The sequence below is a fragment of the Moschus berezovskii genome, chromosome 1 (genome assembly GCF_049115385.1).
Source record: "Moschus berezovskii isolate FMDL1 chromosome 1, NW_MosBer_1.0, whole genome shotgun sequence".
NCBI classification, from domain to species: Eukaryota; Metazoa; Chordata; class Mammalia; order Artiodactyla; family Moschidae; genus Moschus; species Moschus berezovskii.
In genome coordinates, this window is record NC_142460.1 from 140195917 (window position 1) to 140217492 (window position 21576).

The 21576-nt window shown below is 41.8% G+C and overlaps 2 protein-coding genes across 4 annotated transcripts in view; one reads left to right on the forward strand and one right to left on the reverse strand.

The window, feature by feature from the left end:
* The window catches only part of GPR87 (G protein-coupled receptor 87), a 44923-nt gene extending 30968 nt beyond the window's left edge, over nucleotides 1-13955 (forward strand). For all 3 annotated transcript variants that reach the window (XM_088839797.1, XM_055411593.2, XM_055411601.2), the window contains 2 exons: nucleotides 7635-7766; nucleotides 12841-13955. In XM_088839797.1, coding sequence (XP_088695923.1) covers nucleotides 7733-7766; nucleotides 12841-13883 — 1077 coding nt within the window. In that variant the 5' untranslated portion in view covers nucleotides 7635-7732 and the 3' untranslated portion in view covers nucleotides 13884-13955. The remainder of the gene's footprint in view (nucleotides 1-7634; nucleotides 7767-12840) is intronic.
* The window catches only part of MED12L (mediator complex subunit 12L), a 378565-nt gene that overhangs the window by 133825 nt on the left and 223164 nt on the right, over nucleotides 1-21576 (reverse strand). The window lies entirely within an intron of this gene.

Genomic DNA, 21576 nt, shown 5'->3' on the forward strand with positions numbered 1-21576 from the left:
TGAATCTAGGGAGTGAGCATTTAACGGGCATTTATCTTTCCCATCTTGACCAGAAGCGCAATAATGAGACCCTGGGAAGCCAGAGAGAATAAAGGCAAGGCCATAGCCTGGCGGGCATGCCCACTGGCCCTGCCTGCTGCAGAGGGAGTTTCCCAGTCTGGCACGGCAGCTCCCCATCCAAGCCAAGATCTAACCCGGGAGCAAGGCTGGGTGCCCAAAGCAGCAGTTCCCGGGCCCTGGATGCTCAGCTTCCCAGCCTCCCCACTACCCCTCCAGGGCACAGCAGACGCTTGCGCATCCTACACAACCAGGTTCAAGCTGCTCTACCATGAGTAAACCTCTCCTTCCTGGAGACCCAGAATCTCAGTTTTCCCAACCATAAAAGCAGTCTGATATGATCAGTAGGGTTTTCACGAAAAGGCCTCAGCAGAGGGCTGGGCACGGTGAAAAGCTCAACTGTGACAATTAATTTGTTCTCAGGGGTGCACTAACAAGCTCACCTGCCACTTTTCATTCTGGGTCATCAAGAGGTACCAGGAAAGTCATTTGTAATGAACCCTCAATGTTGGTCACTGAAGCAAGAAAAATGAGGAGTTGGCAGAGAGGGGGCAGAAGAGGAAGAAAGGTATGTTTATAGTCAACACAGACCACTGGATGATCTGCACAGGTCAAATGTCATCACATAAGGATAAATGATAAATGAATCAAGAGTTGTGAAAGCTGGGGTCTATAGGATCAGTCAGGCAAAGCTCCCAAGTGAGGAGGCCCGGGGAAGTGAGGAGAGGGTGCAGTGAGCTGGTGACCCAGAGAGCAGGTTCCCAAAGGGAAGAGGCAGCAAACATTGCTGGACGCTTCATACTCAGAGTGGGCAGATCTTTCTCAAGGTAAGAGGGAAATTTCCTGATGCTTTCCACATGGTTCAGGTCAAACTAAACTATACCCCCAGGTTAGAGGTATAGTTCCTTCTTGGCCTCAGCAGGGAAAACAAATGCTGCCTCAGCCTTATCTTCCCCATCCCACTTCCCACCCTCCAATACCAACTATGGAAAATTGCTCTGCATTGGGACTCTAGGGAAGGATAATGGAAAAAAACGTGGATACGGCTTCAATCAGATCTGGTAGGAATTCTGATCCCCGCTATTACTAGCTCCGTCAGGGCATATTAATTCACATGTCTGAACCTCAGATCGTCCTGGCTGGGGAGGAAAAGAGGAATAAAACACACCTAGGGCACGGGCCGCTGTGAGGGTTGCAGGGTAAACCAAGCAACAAGTTCAAGGCCTAAAATCAAGGAGACACTGAGGACATGTCCTTTTCTACTATTTCATCTCATTCATTTAAAAAGCCAGCTTACAACTAACAACAACATAACACCGTTATGCAAATAGTCAAGGGTTATGAAAACAATCAAAATATCAATGGTTGGCCGGAAATAAGCCAGAAGGTCTCTAAGCATAGATACTATCCAACCTCAGGAATGGCCGTGAAACCCAGACCTGCCACACACATCACATTCTTGAGAGGTTTCATCAGCTCTCAGCTTGTGGAGCCGTAGGTGGCAGGACGGGGCTTCCGCCCATCAGCAAGGCCCTGGACCCAAGCCCATAACTACGGCTGAAGCAATGTTCATTGCAACACCCAGCAGGCGCTGGGATGTGCCCAGTATGCACAGCTGCTCTGTGAGATAAACTGCACGGGGGTGGGGTGGGGTAGGGGGGGAATGTCGGTGCTGCTGCTAAAGAAAGACAGCCGGCAGAGGAGGATCAGAGGCAACTGAAATAAAGCTCTTGGAGCAAAGAGCTCAGTCAAAGGCCTCCTCACTGGGCGACTGAAACCACAAACCACACAACAGTCTCAGCATAAACAAGGTGGCGAGAACTTCATTGCACCCTGCGTCCAACCCATCAGTGACGAACTGCGTTCTACCGTGTACCTGTGACATGCGACAGGGGCTTGTAAGACTCAGACCTCACGCGGCACAACTGTGCCAGGTGCTTCACGCCTGTCCTCATGTCAACCCTGGAGTCACCCCCACAACGGATGCATCAACGCGCACACTGTACAGGTGGAGAGGCGGAGACTCACAGAGCTCAGACTGGCCTCACACTGCCACCCTACTCAGCTCGTTGTAGTGCCAAGGGTTGCTTCTCATTTGTTTTTGAGCCAAGTGAGGAAAATATTTTCAAATTTAAGACATTACATGAGAAGTTTAGCAGAAACTTCCATCAGTCCTGTATCTATCTCTACCTCCCACCCCTCCCACTCTTTTTCCCAGGGTAGACATGTTTATCTTTTTTGAAAGAGTTGCCTCAGCCCTCTGTTATCAGCCCTCTGCCTCTGCCCCCCACACTCACACAGCATGACTTATACAGCTCTGACAAAGACCAACAGTGACCTCTCTGTTACTGAAGTCCATCCAATGGCACTTTGCTCTCCTAGGCCTCTTGACTTCCCTGCAGGATAAAACTAGTTACAACTTCTTATTTCATAACCTCAAATCTCGGTTCGCAGGACATGAATCTTGTCTGATAATCCTTCCAATTCTCTGACCACTCCTCTAGGCACTTCCCTTTCTGGAGAATTGCTCCTGAAAAACTTCAAAGTCAGCCCTCTCCTATTCTCAGTCTATTGGGCAGGGTCATCATGGGCAATCGCACCCATTTCCATTGCTTTTTCTATCCCTGATCTTCTGTCAACTTTAAAAGTACACCACCAGCCAGGGCCACCTCCCCAGGCCCCAGACCTCCCCACATGGATACTATGTAGGCATCCTGAAATCTACAAAGGGAAATCTGAACTCCACCCATTCTTCCACATGCTGGTCCTCTCATGGGCCCTCCTGTCAGTGAAAGAGACCAATACCCACTGCCTAATACGAAGAGGCCACAACATTCCTCCTCCCTTTGCATCAGCAGCCACTCATTCCTCAATGTGGCCCAAACCTGTCACATCTCTCTACCACTTGAGGCCATCATCTCCCTAGCAGATGACGTTATCTTGGGCCATGCTGAACATTTCCACATGTTCCTTTCCCATCTCACATTTGGCAAACCAGCCACAACCAAGGCAACGAAGCTCCCATGGAACCTCCTTGACCTCTGCTTCTTTTCATCAGGGGACACCACCACGTCTGGATTTCTAAAACATTCCGCCTCTTACTCTGTATTTTGTGCTTTAGTTACTTCTGGATCCTCAACTAGATTCTAAATTCCTTGAGGGCAGAAACTTACCCTCCATCTTTATAATTCCCAGGGTGTCTAAACTTTTAGACAATAACCTCACAGAAAAGGTCAGATTGTGGTTAACACTGATGGGGAGGTAGAGACTCCCAAGACGGGGAAAGAGGAGAAGACAGGAGATCATTCAAGAGCAGGAATCAGTATGAAGAAAGACAGGGGGTTAAGTGAAAGGCATGTCCCTGTTGGGCAACAGCTGGCATAAAGAATTCCTGATCAAATGAAAATGATCTTGAATTTCATGTAGGCAAGGATTAATGGTAATGACACAAGTAAAGCTCCACTTACAAAGCATGCAATTTATAAACATATATTCTAATTTAACCTCATAATGATTCTATAGAAGAGGTACAATTGTCATCTGATTCAGAGGATTGATTATGGAACAAGAAGATTTCTCCCAAAGTTGAGAGCCACCTTTTAATGATCGGAACCCAGCATCTTCTGGCTTCCACACTCCATAATCTCCAACACTAAAAAAATAACTCCTTATATATGTTATCACTGTAATTTGAGAAGTCCCCTCTCATGCTGTACTTAGGGTGAGAGAGCATGATGACAGGGGTAATTTAGAAAGAAGAATCTAAGAAAAAGCAGCAGGAAGAATCTGAGAGGAGAGAAGCAAGAAGCAGAAAGACCAGAGAGGAGGTCAGTACAGGGCCACACATGAAACTCAGAGGGCCTTGATCTGAGCAGCGAGGTGATGACAGAAGCAGAGGAATGATCATGTAACAGAAGCAGCAGCAAGACGAGGTAAGTGACTGGCCAAGATTATGGAAGAGAGGTGATGGCGGAGCATCCAAGGACAAATGAACACTCTTGAGAAAAACAAAAAGAAAAAATGAGGATCTACGACCCAAGTTTGGGGAAGTAATTCATCTAGAGAAAGTGGTAAAAGAGACGGAGGTGACAAGAGGAAACTCACAAGCACTTGAGGAGAATAAAGTATTTCTCAAACCTGGAAGACAAATTTGATTCCAGAAAATCCATGTAGCATGTCTGAACTAATTAAGACCCAACTCATTCACATAATTTCAATGGGAATTAAGAAAATGAGAGCATGGATTCCCCCAAAGTACAAATCGCCACCCACAGCCAGGGTCTCTAGATTCTGAACCAAATTCTAAAAGAAGAAACTCATAAATGAATCATCCAGATCACTGAGCAATGTCCCACACCTACATCAAGGGGTGGGAACTCATGATAAATGTACTTTGCATTTCACTGTCTTCTTCAAGACATGATAAGGAATGTGCTCATAAGGTACTTTTCCTTGGTCTATAAAACTCATATTATTGCACAGTGAATTGCTATCCTCTATCTATTTCTTTTCTGTGTACTCTTTGTTCCTTTTTAACTTCGTTCAGGTATAATTTACACAAAATAATTTTCATCCATTTTAAATGTACAATTTGATGATTTTTAATTAATTTATAGAGTTGTGAAACTACCATCATAATCCAGTTTTTCTTACCTTAATAAAATTCCTCACCTCCCCTTACAGTTAATCTCTCCACTCCTACCCTCAGTCCTAACCTACTTTCCACCTCTATAGATTTGCCTCTTCTAGGCATTTCATTGAAATGGTATGTGGTCTTTCGTATCTGGTTTCTTTCCCTAGCAGAACGTTTTTTAATTCATCCATATTAGAGCTGAATTTCACTCCTTTTTATTGCTGAGTCATATTCCATTCTTTGACTATACTACCTTTGGTTTATTCATTCATAAGCTGATATTTGGGTTGATTCAGTTCTTTCAATTCTTAGCTATTATGAATAATGCCGTTAAAGACATTTGCGTATATGTCTCTGCATAGGTCTATGTTTCCATCAGTCTTGAGTAGATACCTACAAGTAGAATTACCAGGTAAGATAAATGTAGGTTAAACTTTCTACGAATTTACCAAACTGTTGTTGAAGTGGCCATATCATTTCAAATTCTCACCAGCAATGTATGAGGGTTGTGACACTATATACTTGGCAATACTTGTTACCATCTTTTTCATTTACAGCCACTCTATAGCCAGGGAAATGTGAAACAGTTATCTCATTGTGTGGGTTTTTATATATTTATTTGACCACTCCAGGCCTCAGTTGCAGCACACAGGATCTTTGGCTGCAGCATGCAGGATCTAGTTCCCCGACCAGGGATAGAACCCAAGTCCCCTGCACTGGGAGTATGGAATCTTAGCCTTTGGACCACCAGCAAAGCCCTCATTGTGGTTTTTATTTGAACCCCCCTAGTGACTAAAGACACTGAGCATTTTTTCATGTGTTCTTGATAAAACGTCTATACAAATCTTTAGACCACTTTTTAGTTGGGCTATTTTCTTTTTATTAGGAAGCTGCAAATGTTCTTTGTATATTCTCAATTTAACCCTTTATCAGAAATAAATATGATATGCAAATATTTTCTCCCAGAATCTTTTCCTTGTCCTCCTTAATGACTGTCTGCTATCTATTACTGTGACTGTGGCTCACCCACTAGATACTCCTTTTCCTCCAGTGGGGTAAGCCATACTGGATTTCTTGTTATCAAGTAAAGTTTAAGTGAAGTCAAGAAGAGGAAAACCACATAACTTTCCCTCAGAGGAACATGAAATTAGAGAAGCCTTTCATGGAAACTCCCTGAAACATTTCCATGAGAAGTTAGATTCAAGAAAATAAGGTGTACTGAAATCTAAGGGTCATTATTAAAAAGTTTGGAAAACTGCTTCAATCCCAGTAAACTCTGATAAAATAAAGTAGGGTTTCACCTCCTTGCCTTAATTTAAAAAGACTGCAACACTGGCACCCAAAAAGGAGGATGTCTAAGAGGGTGTCTATTGTCTATGATCCGTAAACCAATGAATGCTTTTTGACTACTCACTATGTGCCATATACCCTGATGATTCAAGGTGAGGCATGGACAGGGCATCTAAACTCTCAAGAGATGACTGGTAGTGGGGAGGAAATCATTGAACATTTGGACACCACTTTTTCCATCTCCTACCAAATCCAGCATCCAGATGTCACGTGCCACGAGGGACCAGAAGAGAAGGGCAAAATAACAGAGAAAGAAATACATGCCTCTCCAGGCTGCCCAATTCTTAAATATGCTTTGCTTTGAAAGTACTCTGAGCCTGCTGACCAGCAGACATAACTGCTTACGCAACCAGTAGATTGCTTGGGACTTGGAGGAGGTGAGGTTACTTGGGGTCTCTCTGCAGCTTTGTGGTATTTATAAGCAGTATTGCTGAGGGGGCATGAAGGTCTCACACGGTTTCATTTCATGAGAAACAGTGTGACTTCCCCTAGAGTGAATCCTTCCCAAAAGACATCTGACTTTGGCAGCACACTTTCCAAAACAGTTCCCAGGATCTCTTCTCTCTTTGATGAACACCTGAAGGAAGTCAGAAAACAGGGACTAGACACGGAGCAGGCTGCCAAAGGAGAAGTGGGGGGCACTGTCACAGTTTAACACGCATCTCGTGCACAGACGATCTCGGGTAATGGTGAGAAAAAAGACTGTGAGGAATCTGAAGCTCAGAAAGCTTTGAGGTTTTAGCCAAAACTTCAAAAAACTAGAGACTCAAAGCCAATTTAATTATTTACTCCTAGCCAGACTTTGAGGTTGGATGGAAACAGTTATCACAGAGAAATACAGGGACTTCAAGATAAAGATTCAAGCAGTATTAAATTCTGAATGGGAACCTATGTTTGAGGAAAACATAGAAGCCTACGTAAACCTGAGTTCCGCTGGGGATTTTTTTTTAGAGCCTTCAGTCCAGTTCGAAAAAGGTTAAGTGACATGATGAAGTCACTCAGCTGGTTAGTGTAAAGCCAGAACTAGAAGCCCAGAGATTATAAGACCGGGTACTGAAGGTAGTTGAGTTTATAAAACTCTTACTTATATCGGTCCGAGATCTTTTAACTTTTAACAATCTCCGATTGCATTTAAGAGTCATCAGAGATGCATTTAAATACATGTACTGAGCTTCAGGTTGATGGGGTCGGGTAGAACGAAGTAGAAGCAATATGGCCAGACACAGGCTAACATGTCTTGAGAACACTCTTGGACCCAGGTTCTTATGGACTATGTCACATAATTCTTGTCACAATTCTGTTGTATGATTATTTCCACTCGCATGTCAGAGAGGAGAACACTGAGTCACAGAGATGTTAAGTAGCTTTCCCGGGGCCACACAGCAGCATTCAGATGGAGAAGGCATACGCAGAAATGTCCCATGCTCCCTGGCAGGTTGAAAGAGAACACAAAAATAGACAAGTCTTACATGGCACTGCTGTTCATAACAAAAGAATAGGCCTTTTCTGAATCAAGGGGCTTTTTTTTTTAAGTGAAAATCAAAGTACTGTGTATTCAAATTCCTGCTCAACTGTTTTCTCTTTTTTCCCCTAGAAATCAAACCAGGAATAACCTATGCTGACCCCTTAACTGAATTGTCCCCAAGTGTTTCCTGACACAGATTTTTGCTTTCAGTCCCTCACAACTAAAGAATGGGGCTCAACTTGACACTTGCAAAATTACCAGGTAAGCTGTAGGGGAAAATGCAAAGAAAATCTTACTTGATCAATAACAGTTATTTACACCATGTGTCAATTTAGGGGTTTTGGTGGCTGGCAAATCAATTAACAAAATAAACTTGCATTTATCCTTGCCTTCATTAAATGTAAAACAGCAAACATGCAGGATGGCATTGCCAAGAGAACTCTAACTTGCCATCACTTTGTCTTAAGCTGTTTCATCTAGAGATGACCTCTAAAAGGACAGGAAGATTAAACGAACAATTGGGGAAATCTTTCACACTGAAACTAAAGTATATATTATTTGCCAGATGGAACAGTCTAGACCAAAGACAACATCTACCTGCACTACCGGATAACTAGAACATGATTGTGCAGCGCCGCTGTACCAGGTCAGTGGCACCCGGTCATCTGCACGACTTTGGTATTTCATTCCCACCTGGCAGGCAGAGCAGTGACATATTGTTGATGCTTTCACATTCAGTACCAAAGTGTGACGCGCCCCCAGGAGCAACAGTGCAGCGTCCCCAAAAGCAAAAGGAACCAGAGTCTTCATCACATTTCATTCGAATGTGACTGCTATTCATGACACAAATCAAAATTATGCCCTGACGTTGAGACAGACCACCTACTAAGTACTAGATACTGTGCTTGAAATGTATGCAGAGCATTTTTAACTCTCAGAAGACCCAGCAAAATGACTATTTATTCCATTTCACAAAGCCAAGAAGTGACTGAACCAGCATTGTCAAAGAGGACTTTCTAAATGGTACAGATGACCTTATCTGCAAAGCAGAAATAGTCACACAGACACTGGGAACAAATACATGGATACCAAGCGGGAAGGGGATGGGAAGGAACTGGGAGATTGGGATTCACAAACATACACTATTGATGCTATGGATAAAATGGATAACTAATGAGAACATACTAAATAGAACAGGGAACTCTACTTAATGCTCTGTGGTGACCTGAATGGAAAGGAAGTCCAATAGGGAGGATATATATATATATATGGCTGGTTCAGTTTGCTATACAGTGGAAACTAGCACAACATTGTAAAGCAACCACACTCCAATAAAACTTAATCTGAAAAAACATTAACGAACAGGACTGCAATGCCCTTTGATCTCCACTGTCCAATACAGGAGCCACATGGGACTAATGAGGTATCTGACTAGAAAATCCATGCATTTCTTCAGCACACACAGTATACACACAATCCCCCTTATACACAAACACAGGCAACGACAGCCCCAGCACACATACCACAATACCACTCACACATTTGCATGCATGCTCAGTTGTGTCCAACTCTTTGCGACCCTATGGAGTGCAGCCTGCCAGGCTCCTCTGTCCATGGGATTTCCCAGGCAAAAACACTGAAATGGGTTGCCATTTCCTTCGCCAGGTGATCTTCCTAATCCAGGGATCGATCTGCGTCTCCTGCATTAGCAAGGGAATTCTTTACCACAACTGAACCTGGGAAGCCCCACCCTCAAACACACACTGGCACAAAATGATGATTTACTTTGGTACTAGTGTTAGGTATTAGGTCATTGCCTTTGCTAACTTAATTTAAAAGGAGTTGGAGGCGGGAGTGCAGGGGGGAAAATAAAACAGGAAATTTGACCATAACTCTCCCTCTATAATCAAGCTCTGCACTAAATAACACAGGGAATAACATCCAAGGAAACAAGGAGTGTGTGAAATGTGAGAAAATACCCTTTATGCTGTAAAAAAAGCTTCCAATTTTTATTAATTGAATCACTATTATACCTGTCATTAAAAATGTTTCCTAACTCAGCCAAGTTCTTTACTGACAGCAAAGAATGACATGATAAAACCACCTGGGTAAAGAAAGCTACTCACTTTAAATGGACATTGTTCCTGAGCAGGAACACTGCAGAGAACTGCTTCTGGGCACAACCGCAGGCATTAGGAAAACTGGGGGCAATGATACAGAAGAGAAGAAATGATGGGAGGTAGCTGGCAGGAAAGAATATGCTATAGTCTTAATTCTTAAAAAAAAAAAAAAAAAAAAATCAAGTATCACAAAAAACTCTTCTATATTCAGTTTTGAGCCTTCCAGAGCAGCCCACAGATGACTGTTCCCTCTACTACCATACTGTTTCATAGAATAACCCAAACAGGTTTTAACTACTAGTTTGTTTAAGCTGCATCATAAATGTGAAATTTGCAAATGAAGTAATAACCAAGCCCAAGCCTATTCCACTGAAGTAAGAAGTTCTGTATTCCAAAATGTTAATCTCATACATAAACTAAGGATGCAAATACTGTGAGGTGACAGACACTCTCAAAGCTACAAAACAGTTCAATCATCACTGTGAAAAGAGGTCAGTTGGACCCGGTATTATTTATGACTCAGAGTATACATCAGGACTATCTCTGACATTCTGATTTAAGACTAACTTAAATAATGATTTACTTAAGTAAATCATTATTTAATAAGAGTGCTTGTTGATACAATTAAAACTTTAAAGTATATAATGGACACAAAATTCCTAATCAACCCAGAGAAGTAGGGGTCCTTCTATCCCACAAAGGATACGCATAGCAGATCCAGGGATTAACACTAAGGGTTGAAATACTCCATGCCTACTATGTACGCTGGGCTTCCCCGATGGCTCAGCAGGTAAAGAATCTGCCTGCGACACAGGAGACTCCGGTTCAATCCCTAGGTCAGGAAGATCCCCTGCAGAAGGGAATGGTAACCCACTCCAGTATTCCTGCCTAGAGAATCCCATGGACTGAGGAGCCTGGTGGGCTACACTCTAAAGAGTTGCATAGGACTGAGAAACTAAACACACAGTATGTATCTGTGGCCAGTGAACCATTCTATTTGCACTTACCATGGCTTTGAAAATCATTGTTACAAGATATAGCCAGTGTTTCAGAAGATGGTGAAGCTGCCCCTTTTCGAGTGAGGTCCCTCAGTTGGACCACTCATCCTGATTAAAAATTATTTGTCCTCTCCATACTTCCTTTAGGTGTCTATTCTGGGTTAGATAAAAGGGACTGCTAATAGTTTAATTGAAGAAATTAATTCAAGCACGTACCTTAACCCAGGTAAAACTGCGTATCTTAAGAAGCTTCTAAGGTTATGGACGCTGATATGCATCTGGTGGTACAGAAGCAGCCAAGACCGAGACACTTCATTAAGTGAAAATCAGCTTGAACGATACTGTTCAAGATGATATTTGAAACTGGCAACCATGATACAGATGGCAGCTGAATCAGGCATTTTAAACTTATAAATACTGTGGGTCTCATCATAACAGGCTAGTCCAGGTATAAATTACCAGCCTGTTTAAGGATATATAAGCCAGGGAAACCAGTTTTTAAAAACACTTCTAGCAGAGAATAAAAGGGAAAGAATTAAAAATAGGACAAGGTTACTTGGGAAGAGCCTATACACTTAAAATTTCAGGAAGCAATTTAAGAACCTGTTTTTGGATTAAAAATCATTAAAACTCTCGTCCTTGGTTCACTTCTTCAAAGAAGGAAAACAAAGTACCTACTATGCTGCCTGTCATGTAGGGAACTGAGGGCTAAAATCATACTGTTAACCCTAAAACAAAATCATTCCAAAGCATAATTGTCATTATAGTAAATGTTATTAGTGAGACATGAAAATTCAGAAATGACTTTTCTTGTAAAGTCACAACCCAAAAGTTCACTTGTAAACAGTTTCAGTTTTCAAAAAAAAAAAGCAGCAGATAAAAGTAACCATATGGCTCGAGATTTATAGGGGGAATGTCCAGAGGGACTGCAGACAGCTATGAAGGTTCAACCCCTGTGGAGGAGAGAAGGGAGCAGGGAGCAAATAGGAAGATTCATATTTCTGTGTAGTTGGAAGAAAGTTTTGACCAGACTGATGAAAAGTACTCCAGCCAAAGTCATCATCAGAGGAACCCCTACTGTCCCAGGAGCAGGCTTGTCTTAATGTTCCTACTGTGCTCAGTTACTGGCTAGGAGTGATCCACAGAAGCGTGGCATCAGCAGGAAAGCAGCCCTGGGTTCAGAGCACTGAGCTAGAGCTGCCCGTCAATTACTTTCCCTGCAGCCGGGGATCTGAGAGGCCCCTTCTCATGGCTGTCACGCAAATCCAGTGTTCATAAACTGTTTCACTGATTGTGTGATACAATGGGAAGGCTCATGAACTCAAGATTCCAAACTAGCGAAAGGTTTAAATTTTTCATATTCTTAGCGTAATAGGTATAATCTAGCTTATAAATAGAAATAGGTACCAGGCTGCAATTAGTTTTAAAAATTGCCCTCCTTGATAATAAATTTAAATACTAATGACAATTGTCCCTTTTTGTCTTTCTTCCTAACAATGCTCCCTAAAGTTTCTTAAGTATTACCCCCCAAATAATAATTCAAAATGACCTACTAGTTTTATTCTTTCGCATTTCAAATAGCTTAAAACTGAGACAGAGAAAAAGATATTTCAAAGAGCCTGCCAAAGACTGCACATGCTATCCTTCTGTTGTATGAAATTTTAATTTGCTGCTCCCCAATTTATTCAATTTGTAATTAATCAAAACTGAATTGAAAACAGAATCAAAATCATTTTCACTGGTATATTTATTTTCATTCAAATGATTAGCACAACCAACCAGAATTTCACATTTTACTCAAAGGACTTGGTGGGGGAAGTGGGATTCAGGGGTGAGGTCATGAATATTTTTTAACGTTTTGTGTGTTTGTTTCTTTATTGAACTACAGCTGATTCACAATGTTGTATTAGTTGCTTGTATTCAGCAAAGTGATTCTGGTGTACAGCAAAACAAAATATTCTTTTTAATATTCTTTTCCATATGTTTATTACAGGATACTGAGGGTTGCTCTCTGTACTACAGAGTAGGACCTTGTTGTGTGAGGCCACCAAATTCTTTAGCCACTCAGAACATTAACAGTGCACTAAATAGACTTTAAATTACTAAAGACGCTTTTTAACTAGCCTGAAACATCAGTAGTTCAGCCTGTAAGGAAGCCTGGCATGAGTAGGGCATGCGTGCAAAACATGAAGTGACCTCTCACCACTTCTCCTACAGATAATGAGTTGCATGGCCCAGGGAATCACACCCCAAGTAACACAAGTGACGGACCTGGAAAGAACACCACCGTTCACAACGAATTCGACACTATCGTCTTGCCTGGGCTTTACCTCGTTATATTCGTGGCAAGCATCTTGCTGAATGGTCTAGCAGTATGGATCTTCTTTCACATTAGGAATAAAACCAGCTTCATATTTTATCTCAAAAACATAGTGGTTGCCGACCTCATAATGACACTGACATTTCCATTTCGAATAGTCCATGATGCAGGACTTGGACCTTGGTACTTCAAGTTTATCCTCTGCAGATACTCTTCGGTTTTATTTTACGCCAACATGTATACTTCCATTGTGTTTCTTGGGCTGATAAGCATTGATCGCTACCTAAAGGTGGTAAAGCCATTTGGTGACTCGCGCATGTATAGCATAACCTTTACAAAGGTTTTATCTGTTTGTGTTTGGGTGCTCATGGCTGTCCTGTCCTTGCCAAACATCATTCTAACCAATGTCCAACCAACTAGGGAAAATATTCATGAGTGCACAAAACTTAAGAGTCCTTTGGGAGTGAAATGGCATAATGCCATCACTTACGTCAACAGCTGCTTGTTCGTGGTTGTGCTGGTGATATTGATCGGGTGTTACATAGCCATTTCCAGGTACATTCACAAATCCAGCAGGCAATTCATAAGTCAGTCAAGCCGAAAGCGAAAACATAACCAGAGCATTAGAGTGGTCGTGGCTGTGTTCTTTACCTGTTTTCTACCCTATCACTTGTGTAGGATTCCCTTTACTTTCAGTCACTTGGACAGACTTTTAGATGAGTCGGCACACAAAATCCTGTATTACTGCAAAGAAATGACACTTTTCTTGTCTGCGTGCAACGTGTGCCTGGACCCGATCATTTACTTTTTCATGTGTCGTTCATTTTCAAGAAGGCTATTCAAAAAATCAAACATCAGAACAAGGAGCGAAAGCATCCGATCACTACAGAGTGTTAGAAGATCCGAGGTCCGCATATACTATGATTATACTGATGTGTAGGAATTCAAGGTCACCAGGCCCACTCTTGTTTGTCAGTATGTACAAAGTGTAAATAAATGTGTATTTTCATTATCCTTGCTTGAGCCCATCAAAATGTGGATGAAAAGAGAACTGAAATGTTATGAATTTGGGGTATAATTCGGAACTGAGGAAAACATAAAGGCATAATGAAAAAAGTGTAACTGATGAGATGGCATATGGCTGAGCAGCGGGGATCATGACTCAAAGTTTAAGGAGCAGATTTCAGGGGCAGCAAAGTCCACAGCTATGCCAGCACACTGTAGTCATCTTCCAGGAAGTGCTGATCCTCTGAAGCCACTTTTGAGAGGACAGGAAGTAGAGAGAACTCTGTTCAACCGTGATCCTTAAGATTTGGGAAAGAAAATGCTGTTTTCAACACAGCTCATTTGTTGCAGATGTAACTGAGTAAACAAGGATTGCCAGGTTTCTCTGTCATTGTATCTATGACCTGTCCACAACATTTGCCATAGTCCCTTGCCTATGTTTATGTTTTGTGCACATTAGAAAAATTTGCACAGTACAGGAGTAGGCAAGGAGGTTCAACTGTATTTTTTTAAGCAATACACTTGAAAGACAAGTCACTTAACTGATTTTAAACTTAGGTTATTTCAGAGAAGAAAAAAGTATGACTGAATATTAAGACAAGCAGATTTTGATAAAACACTGAACTTACACTGCATTATTATACCCCTATGCTGCATTTGAATCCTTACGTGCTAGGGGCAGAGAACAGAAGATGAAGGCTTCATTAATAGTCAAGTACATATAGTTTATTTAAAAGCCATTTAATACTATTTTATAAAAACTATAGTTTTAAATTATATCCCATCTCTAATAGGAATATCATTCGTTTTAAACCTTCAGTTGCAGAGCTCAATACATCAAGTCAAAAAGATTAAGGGTAACTTAAAATCTTAGAATAATTTCTCCTTCAATATAAACTTTTGAACCTTCATGCTTTTTCAAAGCCTTCAGCTTCCTGACCATTTTCTAGGTTCCTAACATGGGACAGGGAGAAGGCAATGGCGAGCCACTCCAGTACTCTTGCCTAGAAAATCCCATGGATGGAGGAGCCTCGTTGGCTGCAGTCCGTGGGGTCGCTAGGGGTCGGACACGACTGAGCGACTTCACTTTCTCTTTTCACTTTCACACATTGGAGAAGGAAATGGCAACCCACTCCAGTGTTCTTGCCTGGAGAATCCCGGGGACGGGGGACCCTGGTGGGCTTCTGTCTATGGGGTCACACAGAGTCGGACACGACTGAAGTGACGCAGCAGCAGCAGCAGCAGCAACATGGGACAAGGAGCCAGGGAAGTATTAAAAGACTAGAAGTGAAGGCATGTTTGCTGATAAAAAGGTATCATCATGGTTAACGAAGACAAAGCAGATGTTCATGTATAACACAGTGCAAGTCTTCATTTTATTTAGACTCATACAAACGATCTGCAAAATTCCGAAAAACTAAAGTGAGCAAAAAAGAAGGAAGCAGGGCCCAAGAATAACTCAGCCTAACAGTGACTACCAAGGTTAGGTTCAAGAACAGAAAAGGGGTCTAATAGGCGAGTCAGGTTTAACAGAAGGGATGGAAGCAAAGAGGTTAAAAGAACTAAGGACCTTTATCAGAATATCTATTTCTCCATCAAGATTCCAATTCCTTAAATTCTAGAGGATCTACAGTACACGAATTAGAACTAATACACATCTCTCTCGGACTGTGCCTAGCTACCACCACCTGCTGCTCGTTTTGTTCTCTAGCTAGGTTAAATAAGACAGCAATGCTTTACACTAGGTATTTAAGAAGACAGTTTGAAAGGCTAATTCCTTTCTCCATTCTCCTCATAACACCCAGGCTGAGTTACAGCTGCCCTATGTAAAGAGGAGAAGCAATGCTGCAGCTGGGAAAACCCTCAGTACAGCGTGTCCTAGACTCTCCTTCCTGTACTTGTCTCTACCTCACAGCTCACAAACAGTCTTTGTGTGTGTGTGTGTGTCTGTTCTGTTAAAGGCATGGTCACCTTAGAACATGCCTAAAAACTAAGAACCTATCATCTTCATCAAATGATTCCACTTGGTGTTCTGAAACTTAGCAAAGCTAACCCCACACTGCATCTCAGTTCAGTTCAGTCGCTCAGTCGTGTCCGACTCTCTGCGACCCCATGAATCACAGCACGCCAGGCCTCCCTGTCCATCACCAACTCCCGGAGCTCACTCAAACCCATGTCCACAGAGTCGGTGATGCCATCCAGCCATCTCATTCTCGGTCGTCCCCTTCTTCTCCCGCCCCCAACCTTTCCCAGCATCAAAGTCTTTTCCAGTGAGTCAACTCATCACATGAGGTGGCCAAAGTACTGCAGTTTCAGCTTCAGCATCAGTCCCTCCAATGAACATCCAGGATTGATCTCCCTTAGAATGGACTGGTTGGATCTCCTTGCAGTACAAGGGACTCTCAAGAGTCTTCTCCAGCACCACAGTTCAAAAGCATCAATTCTTCGGCGATCAGCCTTCTTCACAGTCCAACTCTCACATCCATACATGACCATGGGAAAAACCATAGCCTTGACTAGACGGACCTTGGTTGGCAAAGTAATGTCTCTGCTTTTTAATATATTATCAAGGTTGGTCATAACTTTCCTTCCAAGGAGCAAGCGTCTTTTAATTTCATGGCTGCAATCAGCATCTGCAGTGATTTTGGAGCCCAAAAAAATAAAGTCTGACACTGTTCCCACTGTTTTTCCATCTATTTCCCATGAAGTGATGGGACCAGATGCCATGATCTTAGTTTTCTGAATGCTGAGCTTCAAGCCAACCTTTTCACTCTCCTCTTTCACTTTCATCAAGAGGCTTTTGAGTTCCTCTTCACTTTCTGCCATAAGGGTAGTGTCATCTGCATATCTGAGATTATTGATATTTCTCCCAGCAATCTTGATTCCAGCTTGTGCTTCTTCCAGCCCAGCGTTCCTCATGATGTACTCTGCATATAAGTTAAATAAGCAAGGTGACAATATACAGCCTTGACGCACTCCTTTTCCTATTTGGAACCAGTCTGTTGTTCCATGTACAGTTCTGACACTGCATTTAACTCTCTAAAATTCAGGCCTCAATTCTAAGAGGTCCTTAAAATATTTTGATCCCATTTTAATGTTTCTAAAATTGTACTGCTGTAGAGTTAATGGGTATTTAATATAGTGGTTTTATTCTCTGAAATTACAGTATTAAATCAATGGGCTAGCCTAAAACAATGACTTAGGAAAAAAATTTGAAAGTATTATCCCCATTTTCTTAAAGTCATATTACAAAAGCATCAAGATCATCCTGCTTGTATTTTACACCAATACTCACACTGTGGTCACAACCAAGAATTAATCAGTCACATGACTAACATAATATCCACAGGAATAACAGAATATTGTGTTGGTGTCATAAGTTAATATAAACTGCTGCACTAACATTGAAGAAAGCAAAAATTCTATTTGATTAGCTTTTAATTAATTGGATAATTTGGAAATAATTTTAAATTTGAAATCTAAAATTTCTTACATGGAACTTTTGGATTATATTCAGTATTTTAGGACCCACTTAAGGCAGCAAGTTTAACTTAGCTATTTTTATTTTATGCAAGTGAGAAATATAGTCAGATAATTTCAAGGAGAAATTTTTCTATTATTCATGCAGAGAAACTAACCTTGCAGAAAATCTTTTGGTGTGCATATTACTCTGTTATATTCATTATACCTCATACCATTTTATTCTTGTTTCCAAATAGTATATCAGTATTTTATTTCTCAATTAAAGTTTCAAAGGAATGATAACTTGGAAAATGCTTAAGTTCAGACTAAATACCTAAGCCAAAATTATGGATACACAGTACAATCTCAAACATAAATTTTATTATCACTGTGGAGAAATGTGATATACAAGAAAAAAATAAAGTAAAAAAACAAGGGCAAAATAAAGCTTGAGGATCACTTAAATCTCATAAATAGAGATTCTCTCTCAAACAGACCACCACATGAAAACAGCTTATCAAATCAATAAATACTAGGCACATGCTATGTTTAAAAAAAACATCATGGCTAATACGATATTTACAATAATCTTTGGATATGTCTAAGTGAATTATAAAAGCATTAAGATCAAACGTTTTCAAATTTAAACATAAACATCTGGTAGATGCTGAATTAGCTATGCGCCTCACCCCAGCCCTCTATCACCACCTAGTGGTAAAACTCATGAAACAACTGAAAACGACTCCAGTCCTATTTACTGCTTGTGACTACACATGACCGAGGCCTAGGCCTTCCCTCCAGTCTTCCTTCAGTCCCTGAGTCAGACATCTTTAGTGCTAACAAGCAGCAGTGTGTGTGGGCGGGGGGGGGGGAGGGTGCCGCTGCACGGGGGAGGGCACAACAGTCCTAGAGCTGCCTAGAGAAATATAAGATGAAAATGTTTGACAAAAAATAAGACCTAAAAGAAATTATGTTGTTGTTTAATTGCTAAGTCTTGTCTGCCTCTTTTGCGACCCCATGGACTGTAATCCCGTCAGTCCTCTGTCCACGGGATTTCCCAGGTAAGAATACAGCAGTGAGTTGCCATTTCCTTCTCCATGTAAGTTACACATGTGTCTTAAAAAAAAAAAACCTAAAAAGGGTGAAATATGCATAGATTTCATAAGGAAACCAGAATACTGACTACGCCTTTTGACATACAAAAAAAATTATTTAAATATAATTTACTATTTCAAAAATCATTTATTAGAATTGGACTAAGATTGTCAGTGTTAAAATGTTTAACTTATCAAGAAATGTATGAGATTCAAATGGTAACTTTTATTTTGAATATTCTTAAATTTTTCTTATAAGCTACAATAATGAGATAAAAAAAATCATCTAAAATGATTTAAGAAAATGGTGTAATGTGGCTATTAGACTACCTAGCCTTTCCTTCGGAGAAGGCAATGGCAAGCCACTCCAGTACTCTTGCCTAGAAAATCCCATGGATGGAGGAGCCTGGTGGGCTACAGTCCGTGGGGTCGCTATGGGTCGGACACGACTGAGCGACTTCACTTTCACTTTTCACTTTCACACATTGGAGAAGGAAATGGCAACCCACTCCAGTGTTCTTGCCTGGAGAATCCCAGGGACGGCGGATCCTGGTGGGCTTCCGTCTATGGGGTCACACAGAGTCGGACACGACTGACGTGACTTAGCAGCAGCAGCAGCAGCAGCCTTTCCTTGCCTCATTTGGAAACTCAAGATACGGAATTAAATCAGAAATTCCTTTCTTTCAAATACCTTCCTAGGCAAGCATTCTTAATAAAGTGGCCAGCTTCTCTTTGAATAATGCCAGAGAAATCTGTTGATTGCAGCAACTCTCAGAAACAAGCCACACATCAGATTAGATCATCCTAGCTTATCAACAAGAATCTAGAATAGGCGACCAGATTGGCCAAAGCTTCTAAGTCTAGGTTTAAATGTTACAAGCAAGACTTTCCAACAACACTCTAGACACGTTTACCTGCACATAGATATAAACATGCAGTACTTAAAACTAGGGTTAAGAGACTTAGTATACCAAAGATAACTCAGCTCCCTAACCTACGATAGCTTCCAGGTGGAGCCAGTGGTAAAGAACCCGCCTGCCAATATAGGAGACATAAGAGACTCAGGTTTAATCTCTGGGTCAGGAAGATCTGCTAAAGAAGGAACTGGCAACTCACTTCAGAGTTCTCACCTGGAGAATCCCATGGACAGAGGAGCCTGGAGGGCCACAGTCCATGGGGTCACAAACAGTTGGACACAAATGAAGCGATTGAGTACACACAAAAATACACCTTAAAAATCACTTCGCATTCTTAAGATTGTTAGTACTATCCCGCAACAAAATACCTTCAGTAACAGTGAAGCCATCTGTCAATTACCAAAAATAAATTCTGTGTTTCTTCAAAATGCCATTATCAACTGTATCTTTAGATTTTTATGTGCTATTTTATGCAGCTAGAGAAATGCCAACATTAAACACAATGGAAAAAATGAATATGTAAGGAGATGAACACTGGGCCAAACATATATGTGATGTAAATTTGGAATCACCTAGATCAGAACTTCTCAACTCCACTGAACCAATGCACTCTTTCTGAGAGATATGCTTCAACATATTTTTAGTAGTAGGAGCATTAGGGCTTCCCAGTTGGCACCAGTGGTAAAGAACCTGCCTGCTAATGCAGAAGAAATAAGAGACATGGGTTCGATCTCTGGGTCAGGAAGATCCCCTGGAGGAGAAAATGGCAACCCACTCCAGTATTCTTGCCTGGAGAATTGCATGGACAGAGGAGCCTGGCAGGCTATGGTACACAGGGTCACAAAGAGTCGGACACGACTCAGAGTCTGAGCACAAATGAGCACAAGCAGTAGTGTTAGTCATCAGTTATGTCCAACTCTTTTCGATCCCCGTGGACTGTAGCCTGCCAGGTTTCTTTGTCCAAGGGATTCTCCAGGCAGGAATACTGGAGTGAGATGCCAGTCCCTTCTCCAGGGGATCTCCCCAACCCAAGGATCGAACCCAGGTCTCTGTCTTACATTGCAGGCAGATTCTTTACCATCTGAGCCACTACGGAAGTTCAACGTATTTTTAGTACAATGATAATATAATCTATCTATACACGCATACCTCACTTTGTGTGGTAGTGTGGGACCATAAAAATGAGCACCGCATAACTTTCTCTATCGTATCCAAGGAGGCTCTGTACCCTTGGATTTGATTAACACCATCACCATCACCCAGGCACCTGAATGGAAATTCAGAGTCATCCAGTGACTCTTCTTTCCTTCCCCCCAGTAGCAGCCCTGCATCCAGTACTGCAAGTCTGCCCTCACACATGGGGGACAAGCTAGGCCTCCACCCCGCATGGCCCAGTGTCAGGTCTAGCTCAGGCTGGAGGCGGCTGTGTGAGCTCACGGACCCGCAAGGACCTGCGAGCACAGCAAAAAAAAAAAAAAACCTTGGCCCCACCTCCTACTGTGTGTCCAGCTGAGAGGAGAAAATGAACCAACCTCACCCGGATTTTAAAGTGCCAGCACTTTTGCTAGGAGCCTCAAGTTTTCCATTCTGGCCTAGGCCCTCACATACTCCTTTCTAGAACTTTTAACACTATACAATTATTTTCTAATGAAATAAAAATAGCTAACTTTTATTGGCACTCCCTGCAAAGCAGGCATCATTCTGAGCTCCTGACCCATATCAACCACCTTTATGCCCTTGACAAACTCCAAGGAAACAATGGCGTTACCGAAACGTTCTCAGGGACACACAGGTCAGAAAGGCTATTGCTGGGATCCAGACTTAGGCCATCTGGCTCCAGAAGCTCTGCTTTCAATCAGGGTCAATAATGAAGTGACACACATGCCTTAAGGTGTTACTGATACAACCAAGAGCATTGCAAATGATTTACATTACCTAATGCTAGGAATACAAACACAAGCCACTGCAAATAAGATTGGGAACGAAGCTAAGCAGCCCTCTTAAGCAAAGCCTCAATAATTCCTTTACTAAACCTGAAAGATCATACTCACTATTAAGAGAACATTAAGTCCATCAATCACACACATTTGGTCATTTTACTCCCTCATAATTCAGACGACGGGGCTTTCTTGGTGGCTCAGCAGTAAAGAATCCA